This window comes from Catharus ustulatus, chromosome 17, assembly GCF_009819885.2.
Source record: "Catharus ustulatus isolate bCatUst1 chromosome 17, bCatUst1.pri.v2, whole genome shotgun sequence".
Lineage (NCBI taxonomy): Eukaryota > Metazoa > Chordata > Aves > Passeriformes > Turdidae > Catharus > Catharus ustulatus.
The window spans coordinates 14,103,661-14,131,631 of NC_046237.1; the positions used below are offsets into that span (position 1 = coordinate 14,103,661).

At 46.7% G+C, this 27,971-nt stretch overlaps 1 protein-coding gene across 1 annotated transcript in view; it reads right to left on the reverse strand.

Moving 5' to 3' along the window:
• Positions 1 to 203: 203 nt before the first annotated feature.
• NDRG3 (NDRG family member 3) overlaps positions 204 to 27,971 on the reverse strand; it is a 62,129-nt gene continuing 34,361 nt past the window's right edge. The window contains 15 exon segments of the mRNA XM_042779793.1: positions 204 to 1,735; positions 2,231 to 2,269; positions 4,015 to 4,066; positions 4,157 to 4,192; positions 4,835 to 4,882; positions 6,169 to 6,218; positions 6,679 to 6,727; positions 6,730 to 6,748; positions 7,115 to 7,218; positions 8,412 to 8,468; positions 9,017 to 9,103; positions 10,699 to 10,759; positions 11,084 to 11,146; positions 11,629 to 11,749; positions 12,435 to 12,540. Coding sequence (XP_042635727.1) covers positions 1,557 to 1,735; positions 2,231 to 2,269; positions 4,015 to 4,066; positions 4,157 to 4,192; positions 4,835 to 4,882; positions 6,169 to 6,218; positions 6,679 to 6,727; positions 6,730 to 6,748; positions 7,115 to 7,218; positions 8,412 to 8,468; positions 9,017 to 9,103; positions 10,699 to 10,759; positions 11,084 to 11,146; positions 11,629 to 11,749; positions 12,435 to 12,540 — 1,071 coding nt within the window. The 3' untranslated portion in view covers positions 204 to 1,556.

Consider the following 27,971-nt stretch of genomic DNA (forward strand, 5'->3'; position numbering starts at 1 on the left):
TCAGGCAAAAGCCAGCTCTTCACTGGCCTTGGACAGCCTTCTGCCAGGGGCCATGGGGCTGCCAACTACATTATTCTGGAGCAGAGATGCCCAGTCCTCTCCCTGCCCTGGGGATGAGTTTATTGCATGCAGCAGGAGACACTGGTACAGCCAAACCCCAAGGGTGCAGGCCCTGCCAAGAGAAACACCAAGAGCACACAGTGTAACAATGAAAACTCAGTTATAGCTTTATTCAATAACCGGTACAAAGTCCCCCTCAGGCAGAGCCTCCCGGTCCCATTCCCTACCTGAAATGGAGCATGACCCTAGAAGGAGTTGGCTCCCATTGGGTCAGGGCTGTTCAACAGTGAGGAAACGATGTTTTGCTTATCAACTGAGACTTGCAGCAGCCTGACCACTCATCCCTTTTCTCCCATGAACATCAGACCCCGGTCAGACAGCAGGCATCTGCTATCTGCCCTTGGTGACCCAGCCAGGTGTAAAAAGGTAGCACAATTGTGAATTCCACAAAGACAGTAACTACTACCTGCACAGAGGTGTTCACTGCTCATCCTTCCGCCCCAACTCACAGGAATGTGTGACGGCTGGCTGTCACATCCATTGGTGTTCCCTGCCCCCCCTCACATAACTGCGCCCTGTTATGTGCTGGGGGCAGCAGCAGTGGGACACAGAGATGGCAGTGCAGGAGATTCCAGCATCTCCACTTGGCAAGAGGCACTGCTTTCTATTTCACAACCTGCTGAATGTTAAAGATTCACCTGTGCCAGGGCAGAACAGTGACCATGTGTCACTGCATCCTGCCCTTCTGCTGGGTCAGCAGAGGGTTGCAGAGGTGGTCTAGAGCCAGGACTGCTGGAGTTTAATCCCTTGTACTGGGTTAATAGTGCACCTTGTTAGTGTAGTTTACTGGTTAATTGCTTTGTGCTTTCAGGAGGCTCAGATAAGAAATCACTCTGCTCCTTCTGAACACACATACATAGGTAAGACCTAGACAGTAATCCTGACCATGTCTTTCTCAGGCTGCATGGCATGTGAAACAGCCCTGGGGACACACAGATCTTCCAGCAGGTTCTGCATCCCAGCTCCACACTGCATCGCCTGCTCCAGTGCCTGGAGCGCCACATCCTTGTGGTCTTACTTTCCCACATCCCACCAATGACATACCAACTGCACCACAAGGATCCTTTAGCAGAAGCACAACTAGAAAGCAATTCTAAACCTCACAAAGCCACAGAAATTATATTTAAATGAAGAGGGGAGACAACAGCTGTCATCTGGATTGATACACAGCACAGACAGGAGATGGCATCAGCACGTACAGTAAAGGGGCTTACTAAGACTGTGGAATGTCCATGAGTTTTAAAGAGATTCTGATGCCAAGGGGATACAGAAAAGATCAAAGTGATGTCAAGTACAGACTACCAAGGAGGTGGCTGCTCGGATGGGCATGCACAATTTAGAGAGAACAGTTAATGCCACGTCAGATGAAATGCTAAATTCTGAGTGGGTTCAGTGGGGTAAGTGGAGCTGTCTGAATCCAGAAGAGGGGCTCCTGCCTAACAGGATACTTCCATGGTTTGAGGGGCAGCCTGGAGGTCAATTCCTTCTGGGGTTCCAGCACTCCCTTCCCCATGGGTGCTGGCATGAGACCGGCTGCGGCTGCTCTCGCCAGAGCCCACGCTGGAGGAGGAGTGGCTACGGGAACGCATCAACCGGGTCATGCTGGCTGCTGGCACTGCAAGAGAGAACAAATGTGGGACTCAGAGAAGGAGACAGCTCCTGGAGCCAGGACCACAGTCACTCAGGTATGTGTCACTGGGTAAGCACAGAAAGAGCTGTACCCTTCAGAAGAAAACTCACCCTTCACTGCCAAAATTAAGTCTCTGCATGTCTAAAGCAAGATGTTTAAGGCCCAGTTTCAAAAGGTCCATGGTGAGCAAATGCCAACAGTGTAACTGATCATCTGCAAGTGCAGCCACAGCCAGTGTCTGTGCAAACCAATGCAGCTGTGGCATGGATGACCTTTTGAAAGTTAGTCTCATCACTCTAGAAAACCACAGAGCTGAAGTCATGCAACAATCAACAAAATACAAATGAAAGGTGGAAACCCATAGCACACACATGATCAGCCCACCCACAGCAGGACATGCTGAGACAGAGCAAAGCAGCCGGAGAACAATTCCACTCAGCACACAGACTGGGGCCCAGGTGGATGCATGGCTGGAGGTACCTGACTCAGTGCTTAGGTGGCTGAGCTGCACATAAGGGACTGGAAACAACATGAGACAAGAAAGGGATGAATACAGGAAAGAACCAATTAGTTGCAGTGTGTGACTAGAGACCACTACTCCTGGGACCCCAGCTACCCTTCCTTCTGTTCCCAGCTAGTACGCTGTACTAAAAGCTCCCAAGATTTGTGAGAACAGCTGCTAATGACCATCTCAGGGAGATGCCAAGCTCACCTAAAAATCATCAGGGACAGATTTCTTCAATGCCTTTAGCTGAAAATCATACTGTACCTGGTGACATGAACTCCCCACTGCACACCCCACACCTGCTTAACAGAGATACTGTTTCCCTGGGGTATACTATGTAACTCCAAATATGGGACAGAAATTCTTGTCTTTGGGATGACAGCATCAGACTTCTGCTACAAGTCTCCTTCAAGGCTGTTACCCTCCACCTGCGTGTCAGCAGAAATACATCCAGTTGTTTCAGCCCATGTACAGCAGGCACAGGAACAGCTGCTGGAGAACTGGTTTCTGTATTTCTAGCAGTGGCCAGCTATGTTTTGCTTCTACCTTTTTCTCCCCAAAAGAACTGACCACACTTCACAGTGTCCCACAGTCTTGCCCATGAAAGCTGGGAAAACTGTTCTGGAACCAGCTACTGATTCTGGAAGGAGAAAACTGTCCTGTCCTTCTCCAGTGCTGCATGTCCTATTGACAAGAGAGCTGACCCCCAAAGTGCTGCTGAAGCCCTTGCTCTGACAACAGCACTTGCTAACTTTACTAAGACCAGGAACACAAGAGACATGAACATTGAACACTTAGTGAGGGTGATGGACCCTCCTCACACAGCATCTTCCTCTGCTGGATCAGACTCCTTCAGCCAGAACATGACAATCCTAACATGTTTGTTTTACCTGCAGAGCCCTGAGGAAAAGCACAGGTTCTGCTATGTCCTGACCATGAGCTGGCAAAGGTTTGAGGAGAGCACTGCAAGTGTCCCAGCTCTCAGTGGCCATGCTGAGTGGTCAGCAAGTCAAACAAACCAACCCCTTCCCTAACTCCAGCTTCTGAAGGCTCATCCACAAAAGGGAACTCCTGGCCTCAGCAGGCAAGAAAGAGCTGCTGTAGTGCACAGAGAAGCCCTTCTCCAATTCCTCAGGAACACCAAGGGCAGGGAGCCGAGCAGCTGTTAGTATGACACACTCGGGTGACAATGTCTTCTGCCTCCAAGCATGGGGAAATGCACTGGTGCAAAGCACAGCTCTCTCCGGGCTCCTCGGGTGCCTCAGAAGTCACCCAGGAACCTGTTCTGCTATTAAAGGGATTTGTGGTATTATTTGGATATGTTTGGATATATATTTGTGGATCTGGGGTATTGCTTAACCCTGGTGAGTCTGAGAGAAACAGGAACATCTGAGGAGAAAGGGAGGAGCTCTCATACCTGGACTAGTCATAGGGCTGCACTGCTCCTTCCCCTTTGAAGAAGGTATGCACAGATTAGTTGTTCTTTGGAACACATTTTTCTGGCTTGGCACAAAGACAGACTTAAAAGGTTTTACCAACACCAGCAACCAGAAAGGAGTCACCAACACGTCAGGGAACAATACTAGTTTGCTAAGCTTTGTCAGCACACTCATTGATTTTCCAGCATGGATCAATCTTCTGGCAACCACGCTAGCTCAGGGGTAGGGACACAGATGCCAGTGGGCTCAGATGGACCAGAAAGCTTGAGTTCCCTTCACAACAACTTGCTCCAAACCACAAAGTTGTGTTTGCCACTTACTGTAGCCCATTCCCTGCACAAAGTACTTGAAGGCTTCAGTCAGCTTGCCAGGCTGTGGAAACAGAGAGGGTGGCTTTAGTGCAAGTAGAACAAAGGGCTCTGTACTACCCAAATGTCATGAGAGAGGCAAGGTGTGTCTCACCTGAACCACCTGGGGCAAGCCCCCGCAGTCGGCCATCTGCAGCAGGAAACAAAAGGCAGGTTGAGCTATCCTTCTTGCCCAGCAGGACACCCCAAACCAAGCCAGCACCACCCACCCACCAGGGCTGAGAGCACCACACTGCAGTTTCCACCACCTCTGCTCTACAGCCAGAGCAAGGCCAAGGTGATACACCTTCAGGGACTTGCTGCTGAGGGAACCTTGCACCTTGGAGGCCATTGACACCAAGTGATCTCAGACCACACTCCAGAAGCCCAGCACCTTCCCAGCCACCTCTCCCCTGGTCATTCTGCCCAAACCTGTCAGTTTGCACTTCCATACAGCTGCAGTCTGGCACACTGCAGGACCACAGGTGAGGGTGGGAAGGACCAATACAAAGCCAGGAAAAAGGATGTTGCTGCAGAGAGCAGGGTGGAGGCAGGGCATCTCTGACAACTCTCAGGGGTCTTCCCTGACATTGAAGGTGGCCATAAAGCAGGGACTGGGAGACTCCCTAACAAATTCTTCCCTTCCAGCTCTGGCTCCATGGAGGAGAGAAGCACAGCCCTCTATGACTGTCTACAAACTTCTCAAAGCCAAATGTATGGAAAGCAAAAACCTAAGTGCAGCTGAGCAAAAACCAGTGTCTTTATGCAGGAATGAACCAAGAGTGGCACTTGCCTTCAGAAGGGTAGTTTTCGTTGGGTCAAGACGTGAATTGCATTCAACCTAAAAAAAAGGAGAGAGGGACATGGTGTCATGCAGAAAACTTGAAGCTTCAGATGTAAAATGTGGAGCAGCTGCACCAGAAGCAGTTGCTGTCTTCAGCAATGAGAGCTTCTCTGGAGCCAGGAAGGGACTGAGCAAGAAAGCAGAGATCATGTAGGAAGTGAACAATGAATAAAAGATCCAGGAAGGAATGGCAGGTGCTCCATCTAAGGGATCTTCTGATGACAGGTCATGACTTCCAACTGAAAGTTTTGGATGCACTATAAAACCCTGGAGCACCTTCTCTGCCCTGACAGCAAGAGTGCAAGGGAAGGAGACATGTGCAATGTGGCATGAGGGAGGTCACTCAGTCCCCTGGCCAGACAAGGAGGCCATGGCCACCTCTTCCCTGTAAGACTGTTGCAAAAAGGGAATAGGCAGGGGCTCTGTAGGAAAAAGCAACCTCAGCAGCAGAGGTTATCCTGGGCTGGGAACCTGGGCAGCCAGACAAGTACACTAGATGCAGAAGACCCTAACCCGTACTATGCTGTGGCAGTAAGCAATGGGAATCTTTAAGGATAGTATCCTAGTAAAGTCAGAATTGCAGACTTAGTTTTCAGACTTCCAGATCAAACAGACCAAGGCAACAGGCCATGGCCAGAAAATGCTGTCCATGCATGGCTCCTAAGTTCAAGTTACAGCTTCAGGAGACTCCTATACTCTTCCACAGTTTTAGACAGCTGCTTTTGTTCACAACTTCCTGAGACTACCATCCCTGGCTGAAAGGGAAGAGCAACATCCACCATAACCATACTACCCTGTGCCATGCCCCATTTATGGCTGTGCTGGGAGGAAGTGGGTGTCTGCAGAGGACAAGAGCTCCTAATGTTGCCTTCCTGATGACACACTGCTCTAAGAGAGCTCTGCATGACTCCCCACCACAAGAACTGGAGTCACACTCAGTTATTTTTAATCCCCAGGTAGCCCCAGTGTAACAGCAAAACAACAGCAATTCGAGACTTGAACCAAAGTGCAGGCAGCAGCCTGGTACAGTTCAGGGAAGGACACACGACCCTGAACAGGGTCCTCTGCATCACCTGTTGAGCAGGGTGCTCATTCAGATTCTGCCATCCTCACCTTGGAGTTGCCCTGAGGGCCATTCAGGCCTGAGTAGCTCGAGGACTGAAAAAGAGCTTGGGACAAAGAAGCACTGTCTGTAACTAATTCTGAGCAAGGAAAGCACTGCAGGGTTGCTAAGTGACTTGTGGGGCTAATGTCACAAGACAAAAGAGTTCATGGATACATACCACTGCTTCCACAGCAGGTGAGTTGTCACCAACAACGAGCAAGGCAGGGCCACCTGGTCAAAAGTCAAAACAGAGGTGTTACTCAAAGTGCATTGAAGGAGTTTCTGAGAAGGTTGAGCTCTGTGAACCAACATCCTCATGAAAGGTTAACAAAAAAAAGCTCAGCAAAATCCCTGCCTGCTAACACCTTGGCACTTTGTTTGTACCAAAACATTCTCTAGGGTTTGCAGATGCACCCAGACTGTCCCCTCCAGGCACACCAACTGCCACTGCTGTTGAACACATGTGCTCTAACCCTGCCTTCTGGAGAATCTCAATGCATTCTGAATGAGAGGACTTCCAGACACCTCTGCCCCATTGCAGCTGACAGTCCTGTACCACAAACCAGGACTGTCTTGGACAGTCTTCCCAAGCTTGGGCTTGGTGCAGTTCTGGCTGAGAAATATCAACATCTTTTCTGCTGAACAGACTGCACAGTCAGCAACTGAGACAGGTTGATTCAGACAACTTACTTGAGTGTTTTTGCAATCGTTTCATTGACACCAACAACTGGTCTCTCTCAATTTCCAGGTCTTTACGACTGAAAAGACAAAACAGAACAATTGTCCATTAATCTGCAGAGGAAACTGGTTCTCATGGGGACACACAAAATCCAACCATGAGTGCTGCTCCCAGCACCCAGGCAACTCTGTGCATCATGCCCTGAGCAGCGGCCCCAGCAGTCATCCCCAAAATACAGAATCCATCTCATGGCATTGCTGTGTGCCCAGAGATGAGCAACTGAGGGTCTGGGACAGACAAAAGGGCTAGGCTTTGCTCAGGGTAGCAGCTGAAGACTAGGCTTTGGACAAAGGTTTCCCTGATACAACACCCAATGGGATAATACATATGGCAGCAAATCTACTGAGCAGGGAAGCTGTCTGTCAAGCAAAAAGGTATCCTATACCTGTTGTATGAGGTGAGGAACAGCTGAAGGTTATCTTGGTTAATGTCCTGCGCAATATGAAGCCTGTATGTTTGGATCAAATCCAGATTTGCCTGCAGTTCCTCCTGTATAAAAGCAGAAGAATTAAAAACCAGGAAACATACTTTTCACAAGTAAAGAAGCAATGGCCATAAAAATGCCAAAGCATTAAAGTGCATCCATCCACGTCATTCCCTGTGAACAGTGTCACAGAGGGCAGTGACTCCTGACTGCATGAGGATCCCAGAGACATGAGGTGTTGATGTGACGTGATGTACATGCCACGCTTTGGGAATGTGACTACGCTTTTACAACTGGCAGTGCACAAGCTGCTGCAAGAGTCCAGGTATCCTGAGATGGGATAAGTTAGCTCCCAAGCCTCAGTAATGCTTACACAGCTACATATCACTCTGCATTTGGCAGAGAAGGTCTTCCATTTATGCTTAATGTTTAAGAAGCAAAGTACATAATAATACTAATAAAGATAATAAAGGAAAAAAATATCCAAGCTGTAAGACTGTGACCAAAGGAAAGTTCATATCCAGCACTCAGTTCTAAGAAAAAACTACATTCCAAGAGAGCCAGAGAGAGCAGGGAATGTAAGGAAGCATTACACACAATGAAGGGGCTTGAGAGTGGAAAGAGAACAGGATGTGCACAGGAGGAAGCAGTGCTGAGAAGGAAGCATTCCTTTCAGTGCTGATGGGCTGCTGCAAGAAGACTCTAGGTGAGGGACTGATCTGCTGTGTGGCATATACAGTGTGTATGAGGCACTACCCCTGCCATTGCCCAGTACACTTGCTGGTTGAGAGACAGCTAATCCCAAACAGAAGGCATTGCTGCATCCAAAGTTTTCAGGAGGGGCTGGTTTGCCTCTGCTGAAACTGAAGGCTAAGATGAAGAGCAGAATGCAGCAGTTCAACATCTGGACAGGCACAAGATCCCACCACCAGCTCCCAGCTGACTTGTGCTCTACCCACAGTCCAAAGACTTCCATGCTGGCTACAGAGAACTGGTTGCCACTTTTTTCCACAGCCAGTGTCCTGGGCACCACAAAGAAGCTCTATCACCAGTGCATGGCCTGGAGACAGGACAAGAGTGAGGACGTGTGTGCCCTCCAGCATGCCAACTTGGATGTGAGCTTCACACACAGAGAAAATGGTACTGCCTATGGCAACCCTTATCTGATAGACCAGAACTATTTGGGAGCAGGCACATACAGAAGTTATAGCTCCATGTACAGCTGCACAGGCAACATTAGCATCTGCTGGGTACTTACATGGCCAAAATGATGTGCCAAGACAATATCCACTATGTTGGTTGTCCAGCCTGAAAACTGAAGAGTGATTGTGAATGAGGAGGAGAGTAACAAGGAAATGCAGTTTCATCACACACTGTAGAACAGCTACTTGGAGTAAAGAAAACAATGAAGAAATTATTTAAATTGTATAAGAAGCAAATGCCTGAAGCTTGGGATGAACATGCAAAGCTTCAAAGAAACTGTGTATACACAACACAGCTCTCCAAAAAACTTGAAACTTAAATAACTTCAAGGGACCAGAATAAGAGAATAATGAAGAGATCCATTCAATATCAATCAAATGAAGTCTGCAAGCAGAAGTACTAAATCAGAGGAAAGCTGAGTGATCCAAGCAGTTCATCTACATTTCTCATTCACATGATCACACCCACCCTTGTTCCTATGGCAGAGGCCATACTATACCCGAACTAAGAACACTGCAGGGAAATTTCACTGCAGAAATGAAATTGTACCGTTTCCACCAGAAGTGGAAAAATTCCAGCATTCTGCTGGATTTTTTTTCACTCTACACATTGTTTATTAGGTGCTGTGGGGAGTACATGTATGGAAAAGCAGAATCTCACCTTTGAAGCTGCCCAGTCAATCCATCCCTTTGCACATGGATCAACATTAATAAGAACAAGTCCTTCCACCAGGTCAGGGTGGCTGAGCTGTGGGGAGAGAGCAGAGGCACACTCAGAAGGATGATTCAGTCCACTCAGAAGGATGATTCAGTCCACACAGGGGTCAACAGCTGGTGCAGCAGCTGGAAAGCTTCTTGCGAAAGGTGCAAGGCAAAGTTAAATGCAGACAAAGTAGGGAGCTTCCCTGTGCTAGGCAGCCAGTGGCTCCCAGCAAGACAAGACTCGACTCAGTTCTGGCACTGAGGTGCTCCACAGCACCTATAGCCTCAGCAGTGCCTTCTGTTGACCTGTGTACCTGGCACAGCTGCAGGTCCTGCTCAGGCCTTGTGTGTTACAGGGCTGGGAGCAGCAACCTTCTCTGCTCCAATCCAGCACCTCTGTGAGGAACCTGAACAAGTTCCTGGAGAGCACCTCCTTCTCCTCAAGGAAAAGGCAGTTTTCCCAGTGGAGATGGGGCAAATGGCAGGGGAATTAATGCTGAGGCCCTCAAGCCCCTTCAGTATGGAAAGCTTGAGCTGCAGGGGCACCCTCTCCCCAGGTAGAACCCTTGCTGCCCCCCAGCTGCAGACACCCCTTCCCCTGCTCCATCCAGCAACCCAAAACCCACCAATGTACCTTGGGCTGTACCTGGGCAACACAGGCATGAAGCACTTAGGAGAACTGCTTGCAAACACAAATCAGCGGCAACCAGCCTCTGCTGAGTTCTGGGCTCGCTCAAAGGCATCTCTCCTGTTCTACTGCACTCATGTGAAGGAGAAGGAAACACCTCTGTCCTCAGCAGGAAACTGCCTGCAGCCCAGGGAGTGTGGCAAGGGCCTTGCAGCACTCACTGAGGACTAAGGCTGATTTGCACAAACTCTTCTTTAGCAAGGCTGAAAACTACCCAAGATACAGAAGGCAAGGAACAGTGAAACACCAGTGTCTCACACTGCCCTGGCTCAATCCTAACTGTAGGGAATGGGAAACAGAGAACTTTGTGTAAGGAGGGGCAGCTGCCCAGCACAGTGTCTTGAAGAAATGATAGTGGCAGCTGAACAACTGGCAACTCCCTGCACTCAACAACCTGAAGCAAATTTTACTGAAAAGGTTAGATTTCTGGGATTTTTTAACACTAACTCTGAACGACTTAGGTAAATTCCTGGGCTGCTAAATGACACCCATTGATTTCACATGAACACTACACTAGAGAGAAATGTATAAGCAGGTACTGAAATAGAGGCAGCTCTCTTGCATAAGGGTGGAGCAAAATCTGCTTCTTTCCAGCGACAAAGCACATTCCTCATCAACACCGATTTGCAATACATCACCACATCCATTCCTTGGTGCCACAGACAGTGGACGCAGTACACAGTAAAGCAGCTGGTCTCTGTCCAGACTCAATCCTGGCTATTCCTAGCACTCAGGAGAGGCTCTGCTGACTCAAAGGCATCGAATTACAATCTTTCAATGCCTGGCACAGCTTCAGAGTAACTCTGCTCCAACATAACCATCTGGATGGAGGTAGCTCTCGCAGGGCTCCCTGCAGCCCCTGCTGTAATTACTGAATGCCACTTTGCCTGTGCCCCACACAGTCTGATCAAGGATGACCACAGCCCACATGAGTCACAAGTAGAGATACTTACTGCACATCTGCTGAGGATATAAGCACCAGCTCCTAGGCCAATCCCAATGAAGCTTTTCAGGCTGAAATACAGGAATTTCACAGTCAACACAACTAACTTAGCTCAGCTGAAGCATCCCTAGAGGCAAAGCCTTTCCCCTCTGCATCCAGCTGTGCACTTATGGTTTGTTTTCATAACAATGCAGCAACGATGCACTAGCCATAAATTGCCTCATGTAGCAGACCGTGTCCCCAGCACAGAACCAGACAGGGTCACACTGTTTGGGAGATGCTTGTGCCTCTAGGGAGACCTCAGTGAGCATATCAGTCATGGCAAGCAGAGACAAAGGTAGGTGCTGGAATAGCAGTATCCAGCTGGCTCACCCCATTTCCTTTCAGAGACTTACTTCAGGTGTGTCAAAACAGCAGGTAACATTTCAGCCAGTTCATCCATACTGGGATACTGGTACCTGAAAAGCAAGAGAGCACCTCCAAATACAGAGGAGCCTGACAGAGGTTACCTTCCAGTTCCACTCAAGGTAGGAGGGACATCTGGCAGACATGTACACAGGTTATTAATGTGCAACAATTCTGTATGTTTCAGCTGATTTGGAGCAAGAGTAACAGAGCTTTAGGCAGTCAGACTTCTGTCTGACTTTGGGCAGTCTGACTTCTGTGGCAAGAGGGACACATGAAATGCAGCTTGATTGCTGTGCTGGGTTCTTGTTCAAGTCAGAAAGGTGGTACCAGACCCAGCACTGGTGAGGGCTTTACCCATATCTTAGTAATTGGAGAGTTCCCCGAATGCCCCTTGGGAAGCTTCCTCATCTTGCGATTTCTTCTGCTGCTGACACCTGCTTACCACTACACTGAGCTTGGCAGTCCCAGTTGGCTTAAACTGGGTGCTTCCTCAGTCCAGACTGAATAACATGGGTTTCTGCAGAGCTCTTACCCAGATGGGAATGGAGGGGCTCCTTCCTGTTGGCCTGGTGCATCCACATGGCACACGGCAAAATGATGGGTGATCTCTTGCATGTCTTCAAAGTTAAAGAATGCGTTAAAACAGGATTTGTCTGCAACAACAACAAAAATAAATCAGACACTTCTTTAAGTTTTATTGCAAGCCACCCTCCAAACACCACGGCATACACCTGCAGGAGCTCAAGTCCCCACTGAGCCCATAGGGCCGGGGGTGCTGGATGGTGAATGTGCTGTGCCTCAAAACTGCAAAGCAGCAGTGAGTCTCAGCAATGGAACTGCCGTGACTGGAGGGCAGGCAGACAAACAACAGTCAGCCTGCAGTGCCCCGGAATGCAGGGTCTTGCAGCAGCTGGTTACTCAAAGCACTCACAGAGGAGCACCTGTGTGAATGTAACAGTACATTTTGGGTGGGAAGACATGTCAAAAGAGCAAGTGAGCCCACCAGAACATTACACTACTGCTGCAGCCACATAGAAGGGGCTTGTTCACCTGCCCAGCTCCCAAGGAACGGATGCCCTACCACACAGTGCAGCAAGTCAGCTAGAGCACTACAGTATTTTGGATGGATCTATTTCCATCTTTCCACCTCGGCCCTACCTTTCAAGGGCTGTTGGAATGGACAGGAGCATGCCATGTGCTCTCTCTCCTGCAGACCTTTATCTTTTCACCCTGGAATGACCTCATCTCAGCTTCATGCCAGGCCTGCTACTCCCCACGCTCAAAAGCAAATACCACGAATAATCACTTTTTCAGGGTCCTGGCAATGCAAGGGCTTACGGTTGAGGCCAATGTCATGGTATGTGAGGATGACAGGTCTGTTCCCCTTGGGTGTGCCCCGCATGGTGACATGAACCACTCCGAAAGCTGTCTCAATGTCATGTTCCTGCAGAGAGAGAAGAAGGAGCCCCAGTGTTACATGTGCTACCTGCACAGGGGACCCTAACTGAGGGCCAGCAGCAAGAGTCTCATTCCCACTTCAATACTGCTCTCCTACCCACAGTCTAGCTCTTGAATACACAGAATGGTTTGGGCTGAAAGAGACCTTAAACACCATCTCATTCCATCCCCTGGCCATGTGCAGGGATACTTTCCACTATATCACGTTTCTTCAAGACCTATCCAACCTGGCCAATTCACAACCCTGTCAAACCTCTGTATTCAATCTCTGTGTCCAACCACTGCCCAAAGTAGCTTGCTTTCGTACAGATGTGCAAATCGTCTGGGACTGATCTTCCCATGATCAAGATCTCAGGGATAACTATGGACTTTGGAAAAGCTGTGGAGATGTCAGGACATCTGGGTACACATCACCTGTAGGTCCCTTCTCTCATCTCCAGAAATCAACAGAGAGACATGCTATTACAGAAGCTGTAAAAAGCACTAATTATTTTCTTGGTATTAAGAAAGTATTTGCTTAGGAAAAAGCCTCATGGATCAAATTGAAAATGGGACATTACAGCCTCAGAAATATATTTTACTAGTTTACATAAAGTATATGATTTTTTTTTTTTAACAGTAATTTCAAATGACCTGAAAATCATTAAATCAAATAGAGGACTGATGAAGAGTACCTGGCTTGCAGAACTCCAGAAATCCACCTCACCCCACCTTCTGGGCACTCTGAGAGCTGGTTGTGGGGCAAACTGATTTAGTTCTTGCAGTGCAAGACCCTCCTTCCCCCAGTTGTGCTTCTTTTCAAGGACTCCAAAGCCTCTCTCTCCCCTTGCCCCAGAAGTGTGACAACAGGAGGATGCTGGCCCAGCCAAATCACATGAGGCAGCCTGAAATCTTCTCAAGTTTGTCTTTGAAGGATGACAAGTCACCCCTCTGGCTGTCCTTGTCCTCAGAATAGGGCTGGGTTTTGCCTGCAAGCAGCTGTTGCGCTGTGCACGTACAGAAGCTGGAGCTCTTTTCTACAAAGCAGCAGAGACCCATCTGCAGATGACATTACCTTACCTGACGCTCACCTGGCCCCCTTAGGAGGGGACTGGAGGTAGGAAAGGACTTGTCTGTGTGTGCAAAGTGAACATATCCACATGGCAGGAATTCCTGTCCTCGCTGCAAGGCTGCACAAGGCAGCCCAGGGTGCAGTCTCTGCTTCCTCACCCTCCAGCAAATCTCCAGCTCTGCCCCTTGCTCATGTCTCAGCTCTCATGGCTGCACTGCTGAGCTGGGCAAAGTACTGGTCCTGTACTTCCCGAGGATGCGCTGTGCAGCCACAGCACTGGACTGCAGTTTAGTGCTTTCCAAGCCTGCAGGTGTTAATGAGTTTTTAAAATAAAGTGGCCACTTTTGGAGAAGGCAACTGGCAGTGCAGGTGGGTGGAAGAATGAAACACAGCGAACTCAATGGAGAGCACAACAAGTGCCAAAGTGGCCGGAGCCTGCGACCCTCACCTGCACTCCCTACACCCCTGAGGACTGGACTAAGGACTGCCACTAAGAACAGTTCTCTCTGCCAGCTCTGGCACTTGCTAGGCAGCTTGAACTCATTGAGCTGGCAGGAAACTATCCAGTTGCCTTTTTTTTTTTTAAATTAATCTTGCTTTAGACTTCTGCCAGGTCAGTGAGTTAAGAAGCTCACAAAGAAATCTGGCAAATGCTGGTTCTGGCTCAGAGCCCAAGGGGAGTGCATGGGATGGCAGAAGGTTATTATAACCTTGCCCTGAGCACAAGATCAATTAAACTAACTCATGGCTCATGAAGGGGGGACACCTGCAGGGGATGAGGGAGCAGAAGCAAAAGGTCAACTATCAAACAGAAGCACAAACACTAAACTGAGGGAGCACTAAAATGAGAAAAGCACAAAAAGCAACAAAAGAGCCAATGATATTGAAATATGTCTGCAACATAATCTTTCCTGTAATTACATTTGAACTTACTGCTAAGTAAAGTATGCTTTCACAGGTAATCTACAGGACAAGGTATTAGAAATAGGAACACGCACTTCCCTTCAGAGCCTTTATCCAAGTATCTCACTGTGTTTCACACCGCAGCACCCTGCATTTCTGTTTCCCAAAGCTGAGCTTGGATCTCAGCTCTCAAATGGGGAAGGAAAAGTTTCCTTGAACTAATAATCAATTCTTGGTTTCCTGCTCACTTTGACTTTGCATATTGTGTAAACTGTGATTTGGGGGATAGGACTATTCTGCTACTCCTTCAGTCACATTAGTGACTCAAATACAGGGAATGTACACTTATTCACTTATTGGACGTTAGGATTTTTTTCTTTTTTTTTTTTTTTCTTCCTCCTTTCTCTCCGGGAATTTTCTCCCAGCTGTTGGCTAAGAGATTATAACAACCGGTACTTAAGAGAGACAAAATAAGTGGTCAAGGCTGGGGGAAAGGTGTAGCTGTCTACTCTCTTAGCTGGGGCTTTTCTCTTGGGAAGGGCAGAGATATCCTTTTTGGGATAGACATTTCCGGCTGGGGGCTGAGGGGCTGGGCTCAACTCCTCACTCACTCACTCTCGCTCTTGGGATCCGAAGGGAACGGTCGAGGTGCTGCCAGGGCGGAGAGAATTCACTGCCACGGTGGAGTCCAGCCAGGCACTGCTCCTTCCTTACCAGGGGTAAGCCCCTGCTGGGCTGGGACTGGGGCTCTGCCTCTGCTCAGGTCTGTGCCAGGGCTGTGTTTGTTTGCCTTGGTACACACACACACACACACACACACAAACACACACAGACTAGGAACCAACTGCTGCTCCATCTCCCATAGTTTTGCCTGAAAGCCCCATCATTTCAAAGTTAGAATCATCAGAAGTAAGGGGGTCATATTCTCCATTCCAAGGGAAGCTCTCACCTTCCTTGTCAGACACCTGTCCTTCAAACCAGGACAACAATGAACATAGCAGCAACATAAGGAATTTCATCTTTAACAAATCTCAGCAAGCAGCACTTGAAAAATATAAGATGCTAAATCTGCAAACTTCTCACTCTGCCCTGTACAACGTCAATGCCTCACATTGGGAGCACTTAAGGCAACTTCTTATTTCTCCCCTTGGTTCTCTGGCAAGGTGGAAATCCTCCTCCTGGGAAGCAGCTACTCTTCTCTGCTCTGAATAAAGTGTATTACTTTTTAAAGCCTTTTTCCAAGGCTTCCTCCTTTCTACAAAGGGAGCAGCAGCCTCTACAGCTAGATAAGGGTTTCTACCTATACTTTTTTAACTGCACATCATGCTGATCTCTTTTTCAAGATTATCTGGAGAAATAAGACTGAGTTTCACCCCCAGCTTCCCTACTGGTAATTCTGTGTTAGTTTTTACAGCAAACTTTATGTTCTCTGAAACTTTCCCTGAAGTTTTAGGGCTTTTATCTCAATCTGTCATTGCAAAGGACAAAATCATTTTCAGATGCCACATGATTAAAGCACACATGACTCCCCATTGCTTGTTGGTCTCCACAAAAGCCACAGGACAGCCTGAGATAGAGGCTTAAACCAGAGCTTAGGTATTATGCTTTAGATGACAACAGTCTCTACACTTATACAGTAAAACTGCTACCTTGAACCGCTCCCCAAAAGTTATTATTTAGTTACATATTACTGGCTTATTACACTCTCGAATGTGGAGCTGAATAACTCATTTACAGTGGGTACCAGAGCAGTCAGTGAGAGAACAGGAACTTTGCAGGCTGCACCCTCTGTCCTTGATAAACACACTTTCTTCATGTCCTTGTAGACACCCTTCATAGCTGCCTAGTGAGATGTCCTGCTTGTGTCACACTGCATCAATGCTTCTGTAACTGCTGCCCAGTTCCAAAACACAATTCTGGCATGTTTTCTCCTGGCATTTGCCCTTTGCTTGTGTAGAAGTGTTGTGTTGGAAAGTAAAAGAAACTTTCAGACTCTGGCACACTTGGTTTCTTTCTGCTATTTGGTCAGGACAGCTATGATGCACTACATCAATGTCATTTGAAAAGAGATTCAAGGGTTGTTACCTTGCAGGTGTCCAATTCCAGCTAAGTCTGAATGCTGGTCTAGTGAAATGAAGCAGTGATACAAGAAGGCAGGTGGAAAATACGTGGCCAGGAGATAGCCAGACTTTTACAAACTTGCAGTCTTCAAAATAAGGGAGATGAATGAAAGAGAAGCTCATGATCCACAGGTTGTGTTTTGCAGAGCTGGATAAAGTTCAATTTTTACTTAGGTACTGAAAACTTTATCAGAAGTTTTTCTGAAGGTATTTTTATCTTTTGCCTTTTTAATATAGTAGGTAAAAATAAACAGCAGCTGCAGCCCACCTGCTGCAAATAGGAGGTGGGTAGCAGAGGCAGCACGTCTCCCAGAGCCCACATCACACGTACTGCTGGGACACAGCACTGAGGCTGGGCAGGCAGCTGCCATCACCCCACCCAGCAGGATGGGAGCCATAGCTTCAAACACCAGCAGTGCCAGGAGCTCGGGAATGAGAAGAGCAATGATGGAGGAGGAAAAGAAGACACGGAGACCAGCGGAAGCTGTAGCTGCAGGAGCCTGCGCTTGTGGAAAAGGAAAAAGTGAGGTACAAGCTCTCAAACACTGCATCTCGTAACAGTTTCCCATAACTTTTCCAGCCTCCAACAATCTGTAGGTCAAATGAGACTTCTTAACTAGAGATGTGGTCTTCAACTTTCTGAGGATGGGGCTGCAACCACCAAACACTCGTGCCTTCGGTACCTCTCTCCTGCTGTGACCAGAGTAGCTGAACCTCATTAATGTCTGGGGTAAAGAACCACATAATTCTCCATCTTGTATCTGCTGATTTTGCATGACATCTCCTGACCCTTGGTTTGGAAGCTAGGGAGAAACTGACCCCATTTCCATAGTCCCCAGAAGTGACAACCTATCAGCTCGTGACCCTCACATGTCCCTTTCTGAGCTGATGTGCTTGGGACTATGCAGCCAGCCCTGGTACAGCAGCTGGCCCTGACCATACTGCTGTGCTCCAGAGCTGCCCCAGGGAGCTCCGTCCTTGCTGAGCCAAGGGGCCTGGTAGGATTCCAGATGCATGCAGGCACATGATGTGGATGCACGAAGCAGCACAATGGGGTTGCTTTCTTCTCTGTTCCTGATGAACAAGGATTAACTTGCTTTGCTGAAAGCCACAAGCCCTGTGCTGACATTGACACTCATTCCTTGCAATGTTAAGGTCTTAGGCCTCTGGGTTGTCATCATCCCTGAGCCCATGCTTTCATTTTCCACTCTAGGAAAGTCTGACTCAATGTGTAGCACACTTTGTTTACCCAGAGGCAGGTAAGTTTTGTCACTGCACTTTCCATCACTTTTTCCATTCCACTAAAGAGTATATTTAAGCAGCACAGGCCCCAGTACAGATCTGCAGAGTGCTCCTCAAGTGATCTCAACTGTGAAAACAAATGCTGGGCTTTTTTAATCAGTATTTCATCCATCAGTGGACTTATCCTCTGACTGCACGGTCTCCTAAGTCCCTTAAGAGATACATCTTAAGACTCTTTTTAGTCCTGTCTCTTGGAAATCCAAGTAGGCTGCATTGACTGAATTCCCTTTATTTATATCACTACTGACTCTTTTGAAGAATTCCAACAGCTCTGCAGAGCAAGACTTGTTCCATTAAAAAAACTACATTACCCTTTCCTAATATTTATCAGAGTAATTGATCCACTATACTCGCTGATTTTATCAGTCTATCTGGTATAGCTGGCGACTGAATTCCCAGAATTCCTCTCAATTTTAATCTGTCTTCTAAAATGTCTGACAGATTAATCATCAGACACCATGGTAGCTGCAACAGAGGAACATAACCTCTCACTTAACACCTCAACTATTTAATCTTTAAACTTATTTAAATCTCCCGGGTTGATACTTCCAGTTCTGGCAACCTGCTACAAATGCATAAATATTCTTTTCGTAGAGCCTCTGCAGCAGGCACTGTGGGTTAAGGCACGGTCTGCGCTGACTCCCCACAAAGAACACTCCAGCACAGACTCTGTGAGTTGTTCTGTGCCAAGCCTGCATGCAGAAAAAAATAAGTTTCATTTTTCTGCTACGACTAGCCCTAAGCCTCCCTTCCAGGTTCCATTCTGACAGCTCTGAAACAGGACAGTTAAATTTCTCCCTTTTGCAAATCATCTCTCAAAAACCCCTCTGCCTGCTTTGTTCTGTTCATATATTTAATCTGCTAGAGTTTACAACCTCTTCCATTTTCTCCAGCTTTTTAAAAAATGCTTTGTTTATACTAGCCTCCCTGCCCTTCTGTTAATCATGCTGGCTTTCTGGCACCATTCCTTGCCCATGGATGATGGGCATTTGTTCTTTGCTCAGTTTATGTTCAACAACCTTCTCTATTTCTGTGCAGGCTTTGTTCTGAACTTTGAGTGCAAAACTAGTGAAGTTTTCTATGGTTTGCTGGTTAGTTTTTTTCCTTTTCCCCAAGGATGTTGATCTGGAATACATTATGGTTCCCATTGCAGAGAAGCTCTTGGAAGGCACGGAATATACTTCTCTGCCCTCAGAATCATGTCAATGATGGCTTCTCGCACTCTGGTGCTCCTTAACCTGCTGCTCCACAGAGATTTGTGGCTAAAATGCAGTGTTGTTATCATGTAATGGATGCAACTTAGATTGGCTGACTTGATGAAGTGCAACTAGAAAGAGTCCTTCCCTGTCCCTCTGCCCTGGCCCATGCCTAGTGAGTGGATGGTCATATGGAAATCTGTAATCAGGAGTGCAGGGTTGGGTTCACTGTCCTTATTTTGCTATAATTTCTATAGTGCCAGCTCCTGAGAATCTCTGCTCTTTATCAAAGAGCCCTGCACTTTGAAAGTCTGTGTCAACCAAAGTGGCTCAGATACTAGAAGGTGATACAACACAACCCAACAGAAGCTTTAAAATATCTGAGCTCAAACTCAAACAAGAACTGCTGGAAGGCATTCATTGCTGGGCATTTGTAGAAGGTCAGACAAGGCTGGGATATTATTCTATTTGCCCTTAACATTTCTGAATGCTTCTCAAATTAAAGAGGAAAACCCACACCCAACTATGACTGCCAAAGCCTAAAATCCCACTGTGGGACTGATTATGGAAAGAAGTAGGCACTTGGCCAAAGATTCAAACATAGGAACCATTTCTGACTGCCACCCCTCTGCGTTTGACCAGAGAGGGAAACAATGACAGTGCCACTGACAAGGTGGCACCTGTTAAAGAATCCATTCAGGGCCAGTAGCTTCAGGTACAGCTGCAGTGGAACTACAGGTTGAGCTCTGGAGGTGCAGGAGCCTAAGCCTGCAGCAAGAGGCCATGAACTGAAGACCTTTTGCAGAAATGGGCCCAAGGTCCAGAGAGGACCCAGGCTCAGAGACACTGCAGCAGCTGAGGACCCTCAGACTTTGCCTGTACTGTGAGAGGATAAAATTCCAGGGCTCCTTTGTTTGGGGTCCCTCTTTGGAGGCACCAGCTCGAGCTCTTATTTTGCTGCCTTGCTATTTAGTTGTTGCACCATGATCAAATTATCTTAGGGATCTGGACATCTGTGACTCTGCCATGGAAAACCTGGGGCAGAGCCAGTAAAAAACCTGCTGTGACTGAGTGTAGGATGTGAGCTACCAGGGACTTGGTCCCAGTTCAGGTGGTGTGAGAGTGACTGCCAGAGTAGCTTCAGAAGGGTTGGACAGGGAAGTTTCCTTAACACCACTTAAAATTGCCCATACTGAGAAAAAACATTCTGAGTGAAGGAGCGAGGCATCCAATGGCAGCTCCAGAGGTGCTAATGCCTTAAGCTCCAGAAACTCACAGGGAGCAGAGGTAGCAGTCCAAATTCCAGCCATGCTCCCACAGACCTGGGTCACAATGTGATCTAGTACTTGAGTTTTAAAAGTTATTAAAGGCTGAAGAAACCATTTGTTTCACAGTGGGAATGATTAATGACTAGAATTCATATTACCAGTGCTTTTCATGACTAATTTATTAAGCTGCTTTCTTGGCATTACCACATGAGTTTTACTTCCAATGTGAAGCTGGCTCAAAGTCCAAAATCAATTCCTTAGAAAAACTGGGAATTTATTTAATTTGGAGACTGAAAATAAAGAACACATCTGTGAAATCCCTTTAAAAAAAATTTTTTAACATGAAAACCTGGGAGAACACAGAGCAGCAAGGTGTCTGCTGCTTGCACTCTGCTCGAGCTTGCAGAATGTCTGTACTAGCATAGGGCTAGAAACATCCCCAAAAAACCTTTCAACTTAAAGACATTCAGTTCCTGGTTCACCTAAGGCAAAGAAAACTGCCTCTGCCACTTTGCTGTAAGGTTGTGGAGATGAAGATTACAGTAATTTCATGATTACAAGCCGCACTGACTATAAGCCGCATCTCCGGGTGTCAGCAACATTTCCTTCTTTGTCCATAAATAAGCCGCACCTGAGTATAAGCTGCTCTGTCGTTCGCAGTGAGGACCCGCGTGTGACAAAGTTGCCAAATAGTAACAGAACTGCGGCATGGCGGGGTTTACTGGCTCGGCTCGGGCTGTGCAGGTTCGGCCCACTCGGGGCTGCTGACGGGGCCGGGCGGCCCAGCTCGGTGGGGCCGCTCGGGGCTGGCTGCCGCTGCCACTGGGCTCGCTCACCCCGGCCCGGCGCTGCCCCGTGGTGGCAGGCAGGGATGGAGCCCGCCGGCACTCGCGGCGGCGGCGGGCGGGGGCGGAGCCTGCCTGCTCCTGCCGCAGTAGGCAGGGGCTGGAGCCCCCCGCTTACCCCACGAGCCGTGGGGATGTCAGCACAGAGCCCCCTGCCTCTCCCCTGCCTGAAGGAGGGAGCTCCCCTGTCTCCCTGCCACCCCCCTGCCCCCCACCAGCGCTGCCGGCATTGAGTCGGCCCCACCTGCCGCGCAACAGAGTAACCAATTTGTAACAATTGCGAAATCCTGGGTTTTACTGGCAGCTGCTCGGCTGGGCACCCTGGCTGGCACTTCCGGGGTTGTAAATGTCAGAAAATTATTCACATATCAGCCGCTCCTGAGTGTAAGCCGCATTTCCAGTGTGGGAGCAAAATTTTAGTCAAAATGGTGTGGCTTGTAATCGTGAAATTACTGTACTCAGGGCAGGGTTTCCCCTTTTTCACTAACTCTGTGGCTACAACTATACGTCATCTTTGCCAGTCTTGGCAAAGGTGAAAAACAACCACAGTATGCTCCTGGGGCAGCCTGCACCAGCTACTAACTATGGAGAGATTAAAGTAGATACTCCGTTGCTCTCTGACACAGCTGCCCTCAAATTTCTACACGTTACTAAAACAATACCATAAACTATGACTGTAAGATAAGAAAAAAATATTGTAAGACTGTAAAACATCACCAACTCTTCCCATTATAATGCTGCCAACCTTAAGACAGCTGGCAGCTGAGTGCTTCCCAGCTCCTTCTCAGTTATTTTGGAAATAGTGTTGAAGGAGATGGCTGCATGGGAAGTGTCTTAGGCTGCAATACAGGATGTGACCAAAAGTATCTATTCTATCACCTTCTGTTGAAACCAGGTGGGGCAGTGTTCCTTATCTCCGTGGGAATACTCTCTGCTAACGGGCCATCTATTAAAACCAGGTGGGGCAATGTTCTTTATCTTTTCCACAACCCATCCTTCCCCCAAGGAAATACCTTCTGTTAATGGCCATTGAGTCCCACTGCATGACTGATAAAATTACATCATCCCATTGGGAGATGCCCCACCCAGAGGGAGGAGCCAAACATTTCCTACCTAGGAAAAAACCTGAGATTTGGAACATCAGAACAGCCTTTTTCCACTGGATTCCAGAGGAAAACCAGACCCTTCCACATCATCACTGGACCTTTGGAAGAAAACTGCACCCTTCTACAGGACCACTGCTTCAACAGAACTTTCTCCCGTGGAGAAAGGATGGGTTGTGGAAAAGATAAAGAACACTGCCCCACCTGGTTTTAACAGATGGTGATAGAATACATAATTTTGGTTACATCCTGATTTGCAAGCCAAGACACATCTATACAGGCAAGCAATGGATTTTGGTCCTCTGTGTAATTAGATTAAATATTAAATAAGAGAAATTCTGGGTGAGAATTGAGAGCAGCAGAAGAATGAGATATGTATTCTGCTTACATAATCTCAAAAGCAACAGGAGACATGGTTCCAAGCACCTGTTCCAAAGGCAGATGACGGTGAAAGATGGACCCAGTGCATCTCTGTGACCCTTGCTAATGCTGTCAGCCAGCCAGAACCGGCAAGCTGCTTCCAAACACAGTTCCTGCCAGAGAACAGACACTGGCTCTGCAGTCAAAGGAACTCAGTCAAGTGAGCTACAACATGAGCATGGCTGACAGGCTGGGTGGGTTTGTGCTCCCAAAGCAGAAATCACGAACCCCTACAACCACACAATGCTGAGACCAGTAAGCAACTCACAACAACATGTCTGAGATGTAGAAAGATGCACTTCTCCATCTCCTGCCCTGCCCATGTGTTACAAGAAGCAGTTAAAACCACAACTTCCTTGCACTCCAGTCAAGCATCCAGTGTCACAAGGCATTCACAGGCTGAGGAATATGTGGTGCTTCCTCCTCTTGCTCTGAGAGTTAATGCCCTCTTCTCCACCTAATGCAGGAAAGTGGACCTGCCTAGATCTGTAAGAGTTCAGGGTGATGTAAACCATGGCAGCTGAGCTCTGCTTTGCCCAAGGCTGGCAGGGAGGCACTCTGCACTGCTGTTTTGGGACAGCAGAGTGTGAGACTGCATCCTTCCCCACGGGCTGCAAACAGACCAAAGAACCTCTGGCTCTCTCCCAACCCCTGGGCAGAGGACTAAAGGTGCCACAACCTGCAGACACACAGCCTTTGTAAACTTGAGGCCCGCACAGGGGAGACTGGAATGTGGTAATACACAGGTGAGCCTGAAACAGTTTGTGTGGCTGCTAGACTCCAGATCACCTTAACTGCTCCAGGAACCTGGCAGGTAAGCCAAGGGCCATGTTTCTAGCCAAGGAGAGCCCTCCTACTATGATGTCCCAAACTGCATTTCAGTACTCAGCTGAAAACAATGAACATCTTAAAATCTCTTGAAGAAGAGAATGCAGGGCTGTGTTCTGTGTTTCCAAACTTTCCACATCCCTGGGAACTAGAACTGCATTGAATTAAACCTGGTAGTACAGTTACTCATTAATTGTTGTGAAATATCATTAATGAATGTTGCATAATGGATGAAAACGGCTCAACCTAAACCACACGTATTTGCCTTGCTCTAAAAACTCACAAGAACTAAAAAGTACAGGAACTTCAAGTATTACAAATGCATAATTACTCCTTTGGCACATTGCTGTCACAGAATACAGAAAGCAAAACTAATGTTTAAGTAAACCACAGGGAATGATTGTGCACATACATTTAGAAATAAGAGTCATGTTTCAATCCAAGTCCAGCTAGCTAAAACTTTCCAGAACTCAACACCACAGTTTTACAAAAAAAGTGAACTTTTAGATAGAAAACCAGGGGTGAGAAATCACAGGAAAAGCTTCCCAAGAAACAAAAAGAATGCAAAATGAGGCCAAAATAAAATCCTATTTTAATAGTCGTTGTCTTTACACTGGTTTTTTTTTGCTGTGATGTCAGAAGTTAAAATCAGTACTTTAGTGGTGATGCTAGTTTTAATAAGATTAGAAGCAGAATTAACCTAGTTGGTATTGAATAGACTTGCTTTCTAGATTAAAACATCTTATGTGTTCTAATTAATTTCACTCTAGGACTTTAAACAAAAGAACTCTTTGTACAAATCAGAGGAACAATGGTCCTCAATATCCCAGACAAAATGTTTCATCTGGGGTGAGAACAGCTTCCATTATTAACACAGAAAGCAAACTCTTCCTCAAAAATGCTAACGTTCCATTTTATTTCAGCTCAGTAAACAGAAGATGCCTTAAAACGTCTTGGATTCAATGCCATTGGGTAGCACCCACAAGCTGTCTTAAATAAAAACTGAACAGAGTTTAAAAATATGAGTACAGTTTCAATTCAATTCAGCCTCTCCAACATCAGGAAATGCACACAATGGAGTACGTCAATAACCTCTTAGCAGCACACTCCCTCTCTGACACCAGAGCAAGTAAAAATAAAGCAAAGAGACTGGGCAAGGATAAGTAAACTTTTAAAAATGGAGAAAAAAAAGCTTAAAACTACTTTTAAGTTTACATACTTGCAAAAGAACTTCTCCAAAACTTAATCAGTACAAACATGGGCATATATAAAAGGGACACTTTCAGTAAAAATAAGTGGCAAAGAATTCTTTATCGAGGTCTGACATTAACTCTGCAAACATCGTGCTGGGTTTTACTCTGGGAACAAACAACTGAGTAACTCCACATTTTTCATTAATGCCAGAAAGCACATTTTTCTACCAGGTAATTTCTTTCCTCCAAGGCTTTATGCATGCCTTTTCCTTTCCGTTTCAGATGAACCCTGCATGTCCTGGACTTACTTATTCCCACCTCTTCCTCCTTAAGAGCTTTCTGCAAATACTCAGCCAATTTCTAGACCACCTCAACACTCCAAGCCCCCTTCTGCATGGTGTGTGCTGAATGCCAAACACTTCTCTGCCCTCCCATTGGAAAGAGGCAGCAGAAGGGAAGTGTCAACTCAAAAGATCAACTCATCATATCATGCCAGCTTATTTCAGACTGAAACGTAACACAGATTTAGCTGGATAGTTTTACAATATGTGAGCATATTCCTTCATTTCTATTGAAAGCAAATCATCTGGAAAAGAAGAGAGATGTAGGCTAAGACAGAACACCTAGTTCTGAAAGCTGCAGAGGGTCTGCAGATAATAATAAAAGCATAGGCACAGCTCTATTAACAGTGCAGGTCACCACACCATCTGTCCATAAGGATTCCAGACCATTTATTCGACCATCTGCCCATGGGCATTGGGAAAAGCCAAGCCTAGACTTCATTAGGGTTCATACCGCTTTCAAGTAAAATGTAGGTCTCAGATTGAGGTTAATACTTTTTAGTTCTGAGAATAACCTAAATTCATATTGATAAAGACCACTAAGCCCCGATGCTAGCTCTCTAGTTCATCTCCACTTCAGTTACCAGATTATGTGGGGCTGTTTAACTGATGCCCAGGCAATCTGTTATGTATCAGGGTTAGCTTTGGTTGCTTCCATATGAACAGTTTAAGAAAATCAGGACAGCTGTATCTGGAAGTCAGCTGTACCAGAAAAGCTGAAAGCTTCCTCACACACATTCACCCCAGACTAACAAATTTCAGAAGCAGGAAGAAGCAGAAACTTCTGCTGTTGACTTTGCCCAGATGAGATCCTGGCAAGTTACTCAAAAATAAAACCAAACATACAGGGAAATGAATAGAAATTCTCAATAGCGTCATCCCTTTTCACCAAAGGAAAGATCTTACAAACTCAAATATGTTACATGTGTATTACACATGTTTCGTGTTACACTGAAATGTAACACGTCAAATATACAGAAGCCAGTGTGGGGAACCTGTGTGCCTGGCCCTACACAACTCCTAGAGTCAGTGACAGTGCTAACAACACAGTCCTGAGATGGGATTAAACTAAACACTTCTCCCATTCATAAGCATGGCCCAGCTGTAGAGAATATTTTGAAATTCCAGATTTCAGCCAGAAGGAGGTCTAAAGGCACCACAGAACTGACACTGAAGGTGGCTGTTACTCCAGCTGTATCCAAGGAGAAGCTAGGGCAGGGACATCAGTCATTCCTGCAAGGAGCTGGGACCCTGAGGTGAGTTAAGTTGGTTAGAGCATGGTGCTAATAACACCAGAGATGGTGGGTTCAATACAGGCCATTCACTTAAGAGTTGGACTCAATGATCCTTGTCCCTTCCAACTCAGCATACTCTGTGAAATTCTGGATAGACTTACAGCAAATGACCTCATGGCCAAGGCCACACAGTAACACAGACAGATGAAACAGGACTTGTTCCAATATGTCAATGTCTTTTACTGTGGAGCTCAAACTGGACCTGCACTGCCAACAGGGTTATCAACAGTGCTGACAGAGGTCCACCTTTCCCTCACCACATGGCCTGCAGCCCTGAAAGCACAGTTCGGGATGTGGTCAGTCCCAGTCAAAGCAACAGCTTTAACTCCATTTAAAACAGCATTTTTTAAACTATTAGAAAAAGAAATAGGTCTGAAATACAGGTCTCACATCACTGATGCCATGGTCTCATATTGCAAACACTACACTGTATAAGATAATAAAATTCATCTCACAAATTTTTTAATTTTTGCCTTAAAATCCACCAGGTCCCTTGCAGATATTGCTGCTATTGGAAGCTGATTGAGAACTTCATTGCACTGTAACTGGAAATCCAGCCTCAAATCTGAGATTCTGTTTAAAGAAAAGTACAAAGAGGCTTTCCTTGTTGAAGGAAAGTGTAGGAAAGTGTAGAGCCAAGAGGCAGCAGTTACACACAGCTCTATGACAGAGTCCTTTCCCACCTTCCCACTCCACTCTGGCTCCCACCACCATGCTGCTCACAGACAGGTGAGGCATGGGCATGCCCAGAGCTTTGGTGGGTCAGTAGAGGACTGCCAGCAGAGGCCAATACACAAAATATTTATATTCTTCCCAATCCTGGCACACAGACCTCAGCAGGAAGAGCCTCTGCTGGCTTCACTTCCTCAAAGACATTGCAACTATTTTTACTCATTACCCACCTGACATGGGAGCACACTTTACCTCTAAAGTTAACAGAGAAGATAGAGACATGACCGTACAGTAAAGTGTTTTAAACCTATTGTCTACGTTTATTTCAAAAGAAAAAAACATTGCTTAACACTATTGCTGATTTCCAGATCAGTCACTAAAGTTATAATGTGATTATAGTGATTTTTATATACTTGTAGGCATTAAGATACTAAAACTCACAATTAATTGAGCTAAAACAGTACACTGATGTGTACCTGCCCACATGGCGTGGACACTAAGAGTATTTGATATTAAGAGAAGGAAAAAATATGGACTGCCTTCACAGGTCTGTATTTACTATGTTCCTGCTATGCATAGGTTTACAAATGGTTTTTTGGCATCACCTACATCAAAAGACCTCCACTAAATTTATCGCATGGTGTTGCCAGTCCCTGGTGTGCTACAGCAGTGCTGTATGACCTGCCCTGTGCTGAGCAGAGCACTACAGACACAGCAGCCTGCAACTGCTAGAGAGAACAACAGCTACTAGCTGCATACCCACATGCTCAGTGAGAAGGCAGCAGGATAATCTGGTATGAGAAATGCACCTGTGCTCCACAAAATGCCCCACAGAATCTCAGTGCTCTGCTCTGCCTATATCACAGAGCACGTTCTCTGT